This window comes from Pistacia vera, unplaced genomic scaffold (genome assembly GCF_008641045.1).
Source record: "Pistacia vera cultivar Batoury unplaced genomic scaffold, PisVer_v2 Contig760, whole genome shotgun sequence".
NCBI lineage: Eukaryota > Viridiplantae > Streptophyta > Magnoliopsida > Sapindales > Anacardiaceae > Pistacia > Pistacia vera.
This window is the reverse complement of record NW_022196624.1, coordinates 464,158-470,335: the sequence shown is the minus strand read 5'-3', so window position 1 is coordinate 470,335 and position 6,178 is coordinate 464,158. Positions and strand designations below refer to the sequence as shown.

The 6,178-nt window shown below is 32.2% G+C and overlaps 1 protein-coding gene across 1 annotated transcript; it reads left to right on the top strand.

Moving 5' to 3' along the window:
• The first annotated feature begins 1,658 nt into the window (after positions 1-1,658).
• On the top strand, positions 1,659-3,618 carry LOC116116069 (inositol oxygenase 1-like). Its single transcript, XM_031402168.1, has 11 exons — positions 1,659-1,677; positions 1,789-1,894; positions 1,982-2,063; positions 2,146-2,350; positions 2,458-2,517; positions 2,622-2,674; positions 2,796-2,918; positions 3,009-3,078; positions 3,166-3,244; positions 3,417-3,498; positions 3,592-3,618. Exons 1-11 carry the CDS (start codon positions 1,659-1,661, stop codon positions 3,616-3,618), a joined length of 906 nt encoding a protein of 301 aa, XP_031258028.1.
• The last annotated feature ends 2,560 nt before the right edge of the window (positions 3,619-6,178 follow it).

Below are 6,178 nucleotides of genomic sequence, written 5' to 3'. Positions count from 1 at the left end.
AAACAAGTTATTATTATCTCATCAAACATTGGTTTAACATGAAAAAGATTCTTCAATAATGATAATACTAATTAAACATGATATTGAATTGAAAAGAAAAATGTTGTATAAAGAAAAGAAAGAAGAAGATTGCCAGGCGTTAACGGTTAGAAGTGGTGATTGCAACGTGCCAGAACGTTTACAGCGTTGGATACACCCTTCTATTTATTTTTTGAACACGTATTTCTTATTTCATTTTTTTGAATAACAACAAATATCTTACGTGTATTTTTAATTTCTACTTCCTAATTCCACTCAAACCGTATTTGTCTTCTTCTTCTTCTATATATCCTTTTTTATTTCTATTTTTATTTACCCCTGCTTCTTTCTTAAAACTACAACAATGCCATCCTTGTCCAAACAAATTCATTTTAGGATATGAGAATCTTATTTTTTTTTATAATTAATTAAGTGTATATAAAGTTTCCATTGGTTGGCCAATATAACAACTGTTTCTTAATGTGTATAATTACCATGTACACTTTAATTTAAATTTTTTTGATGAAAACGAGGTGAGACTTTTTGCGAAGACAAAAATATACTCGAAATATTCATTTTTCTTATTATAATTTATAGATTTTTTTTATTATTATTGATAGAACTAGGAAGACATATGAAGTCAGAGTAATTTTTTTAAGAAAATATCCATCAGTCATAGTCTGTATATCTTATACTAAAATTATCAACTCATGTAATGTGTTCTCATATAACATCAACTCATTTAAAAAAAAAAAAAAAAAAAGTAGAAAATATATGTTAAAATTAATGACAAAGTAACATTAATGAGAATTGTGTTTATATGTTATAGTAAATAAAATACTTTGATGTAATCAAAAATCTTTATAAAATTTGGAATTAAAATCCGGATGAATTCCATTGTTAAATGGTCAGACAAAACAATCTTATATTTAAATTATTAGATAAAAAGTTTAAACTATAAATAAATATTAATTATCAAAAAATTGAATAAAAAAATAAGTTAAAATTTCTGAAATCTATGTGTCATCCATTAAGATAAACAAACTACAGTCGTGTCGTCGATTAACGGTCATGTTTTCAAACATGACGATATTATCAATATTGTTGGAATTGTTATAAAGTTATCTATCCAGTATTGTTGACGACAGGTCAACTAAATGTAGTTGTTTTGTTGTGAACACAAGTAAATATCATATCAATTTAACGACGAAACACTATATTCGGTGGATTTACCATTTAAAAAGTTAAAGATATGAGGGTAATTTCAATAACACTACAATGTTTTATGATAGCTAAAATTATTTTTAAAAAATTTATTTTATTAAATTAAATATGATAATGAAGATGAATAAGGATCCCACTTTTACCATATTTTTAAATACATTAAATATCAATTCCATATAAAGTAAAATTAACTTAATGTGTGCCTTGAATGTACCCAACTAATAAATTCTTCTATTTACTTGATCATAAATGAAATAAATGGTGTTTGTGTAATTTGCTCAGAAACGCAGGCCCTTATTTTAGTAATTTTTTATGCAACCCGGCCTGGTTTTAGCCTATAAAAAGAGCCTAAGACTTTGTTAAACTCATCATCAGTCATCGCAGCTTCCATTTTGCCTTTCTTCCACTGCTATACCATGACGATTATTGCTTATGGTACATCGTTCATTTTATTTTAATTTCTTCCAAGTCTTGTTATGTTTCTATAACAATGTGCTCTTACTTTCATAATCATCTCTTGTTTCGACTTTTTATCTTTCTGACCAGAGCCTGTTGTCAATGAGAATGTGAGGGGGAATGAAAAATCGGAGGATTTAAAGCTTGACGCCGATTTTGTTGTCCCGGAGAGCAATGCTTTCGGCCACAATTTCAGGTTTCACTCTTGCATATATTTCCTTATAATTTGGCTTTACATAAAACAATCAATGTCCTGATTTTGACTCATCAATGTGTTACACAGGGACTATGAAAAAGAGAGTGTCAGAAAAGCAGTCGTCCAGGAATTCTATAGACAGAATCACATTTACCAAACCTACGAATTTGTAAAATATTTTTTTCATTACTTTTCAATTTGCAATACATATCATGCATGCTCAGATTTACAACAATAAATAATTATGACAGGCAAAGAAGAAGAAAGAACAGTATGAAAAACTTGACAAGGCCGAAATGACCATATGGGAATGCTGTGAACTCCTCAACGAATATGTGGACGAGAGTGACCCAGATCTCGATGAGCCCCAAATCGAGCATCTTCTCCAGAGCGCTGAGGCTATCAGGAGAGATTATCCTGATGAAGATTGGCTGCATCTCACTGCACTCATTCATGGCAATTATCAACCACTTTCTTTCATGCAAATATATATAACAAAAATGTTTTCAAATGAACATGCACGTATATATACTAACTCAATTTGAAACGTGCGCCGGTTGCAGACCTGGGAAAAGTTCTCCTGCACCCATCATTCGGTGAGCAGCCTCAGTGGTCTGTTGTGGGTACGTTCCAATATTCTTTAGAATCTTCATTTATTTTCTGGCTCCAGATTTCGCTCATGCAAATAAGTGTTGTTTCTCTCCTTATGACTTGTAAATTTCCTCAGGTGACACGTTTCCGTTGGGATGTGCTTTTGACCAGTCCGTTGTGCATCACCAGGTAACGTGATACTGTCCAGAACTACTGCGCCGTTCCGATCTATGGAAATTAAAATCTTTCTAATTTAGAACCAAATAAATAAGTAACAAAAAATACGGTAATTTAATTTGTTTCTTTGCAGTTTTTCAAGGACAACCCAGATTCTGAAAACCCCGCATTGAAAACCAAGCTGGGTATCTACACTGAGAACTGTGGACTTGAGAATATCACTATGTCCTGGGGCCATGATGAATACATGTACCTGGTATGTGTGGTTATCACTTCAGTTTTCCCATGTCATCTCAGAGATTATTTTTGTCTTTATATTAACTAATCACATTTATTATTCTGAAAGGTGGCAAAGGGCAATAAGACTACTCTTCCACCAGCTGCTCTCTTCATCATCAGGTTCCACTCCTTCTACGGTGAGTCATGTCTCCTATAAACTCCAGTAGCTATATATAATTCAATGTCATGCAATTACTAATTAGAATATTTTTCCTTATGAGAAGCAATGCATCGATCAGGAGCGTACTCATTCCTTATGAATGATGAGGACAAGGAGATGCTCAATTGGCTGCATGTGTTCAAGTAAATATAAACTTTCGGATAAATTAAACGATCATGGTTAATTTATAAAAATTCAACACAAAATAAACCGTAAATGAATCAGCAACGAGATACAGTTCATAATAGCCTGACAATTTAGTTAATTATAAATTAAAACTGACGTATAAAGTTTATTTTGATTGATTTGGAGTAGCAAGTATGACCTGTACAGCAAGAGCAAGATTAAGATCAACCAGGAGGAAGTGAAGTCATACTATCTCTCCCTCATCAAGAAGGTATTCTAAACGCCTATCATTTTAAGTAGTAATTTCAATATGATGCAGTGAAAATGAGTTCTCTGAGCCTTCATCTCTTTAATTTTGGTGCAGTACTTTCCAGAGAAGTTGAAGTGGTGAAGGGAAGGGTGGTGTTAGCAGAAAGTAATGAAACAGTGGTTGTCCATGCCACTAACTTTGTTTATTTTGCAGCAAGCAGTAGTAGTTTAAGTTTAGTGTGGTAATAAGGAATAGAAATAATATTCCAGGCACCGCCTGATGGTGTTCTTTTTGTTGTAATGTTTTATGTTTTATGAACTTTTCTTTCACAAAAGCGTACCGTTCTAATCTTCTCTACATTTATACATAATAATCTTTCGATTCGTTCCAATATATTAACTCCATGATGACAAACAGGTTCTAAAGACTTATAAATTTTTTTTTTATCATTTTTTTGGTAACCGGGGTGTTCGGGCCAGTTTATACAGACCTCGACTAATCTCCGAGTCCATTAAACACCTTACAAGCTCAAAGAACCAAGTAAGTTACAATAGCTTAATGGATCCCTTAAACATCTTACAAGCTCAAAGGATCAGGTAAACCACAATAATGTTATTATGATATGTGATCCCAAAGTTTGAATCTAGAAACTCAAAAAAATGAGCAAACCTCAGTGACCAACCTCTTAGGGTTAAAGACTTAATACATTATTTATGCAGAATGCATGCTCCCAACTTGAGATCTAGATTTCGGTTTTATATTGAAGAATATATATATACACAGACACACACAAATAAGAAGAAGGGCCTACAAGAAGCATGAACTTGGGCTTCAGACAAAGCCCAAGAAGTCTAGCCTGGTGGGCCTGGAGTTATAGGCTCTTAACCTGAACTCAAATCTCATATACACTGACATGTCTCTCTCAGTCTCAGTTATTATAACGTAGAAGAATATGCAATTGAACCTACAAAGCAAAGAATTTGTTGGCGGACAAGATAAAGGGAAAGCTAGAACATTAGTGAATTAATTAGGCAGCATGAAGGTAGTTCAATGAGATACCCGAAACATAAAAAGGTCAATTAATTTTATAATATACCTACTTGGCTTAGTTGGAATCCATGCTTGTCTCCATTTAAATTAATACTCAAAACCAGAAACCCTTATCCTTGTTTCTTCACCAATTGGTTGAACCACGAGCTCATCATTCTGTTAGGGGTTTTCGATAAGATTTTAATTAACTTTACAGGTACTTCAATCTTAACACACAACAGAAGATAGCTTTATAAGATTCATTTCATCCGGTTTTGTTTAAACCTTGGGGTTAATATTAATTTATAAAACAAAACTAACATCTTTAGAAGAAGCTTTTTAACAAACTGTGGGGTTGAATTTGGGTCCCAATTAGTACACAACTTGGAGGATTAACATCCAATTCCGATGGTCAGACACTTGATTCCGTCAATTGTTTTGAGATATTTGTATTATTAATTTAATCATGCTGCTTAATTAGGTACTATATTCTCTGATTAAATTATGATTTTGTGAAGAGGGATAAAATGGAGATATCTTGGTGAGTAAGTAACTAAACTGTGCTTAACTTTTTAAGAAGATAAAAGAGTAAGGGAAGGATATAACACAGTTTACGATTTCGAAAGTTTGAGTCTCTCTTGAGAGTAAAAGAACAAGAGGAGTATCTAATATAGTCTCTCGAGTTCAAGTTTTTACTATTGCTAATAGGAGTAGTCATTGAAATCTTTTCCTTTTGATAGTTTCAGAGTCTCGAAAAATTAAACTGTCCAAATACTTACGAGTCATTAAAAAAAAAAAAAAAAAAAAAAACTACATCAAAGTTTGGCCAAAAATTCAAAGGATTAATAAATAAAAGAAAAAGTATCTATCAAACATCCCTGTCAATTGATGTTGAACAAAGGCAATCGAACCAAACCTAGGACACACATTGCCAAACTTAAAGTAATATATATATAAAATATATTATTATTCTTTTATGATTATGACATTCAACGGTGCAAAATCTTTGCTATATCATTTTACTTGCTTTTGTCATTTCTTATTTAATATAAAATCATATTTATCCAATAATCTCAATAGTTGAATTGGTAGTGCCCCTACTACACGTGAAGCATAGTGTACAAAATTTCAATATTTACCAGAAAATATGACATTTTTTTATAGCACTGCCCTTGTACGTGAACCTGAAACATAAATATGAACCCGACATCAATATTCTTTCCACGCACTCCACATCCTGTTGTTTAAACTATTTGGATAGATCACCCGATACTAATAGACGCTAACTCGTGCTTGGACAGAATGGATAACTCACTTGTATACATAAAGATAAAAGGGGTAATTAACTCGTTTATGTGTAAAAAAAAACATTGTTTTAGAGTTATAATTTGATTAACTATTATAAGTTTTAGGAGGGCATTTCTTAGTAGTTGAAAAACCGATCGATGTTGAAAAATTGAACCAAAACCTGATGATGGATTTAATGTTTCTCTCCTTGAAAAAATCTAAACACATGTAAAACGAATTTCTATTCCTGCAATCTCTTTCATTTAAGTTTAAATCGGATTTCTTTTACGGAGTCAAATTTGAAGTAGTGTGCAAGGCTGTCAGCATCAATTGTTTTGACTGTTCAAACAAGAAACCCCTTCAATACTTCATCTTCCATAATGGG

Excerpts from the sequence above, each read along its gene's own strand:
- LOC116116069 (XM_031402168.1), top strand. Across the intron at positions 2,351-2,457 it reads TCTCACTGCACTCATTCATG|ACCTGGGAAAAGTTCTCCTG; the intron begins GCAATTATCAAC and ends CGCCGGTTGCAG. Across the intron at positions 2,518-2,621 it reads GCCTCAGTGGTCTGTTGTGG|GTGACACGTTTCCGTTGGGA; the intron begins GTACGTTCCAAT and ends AAATTTCCTCAG.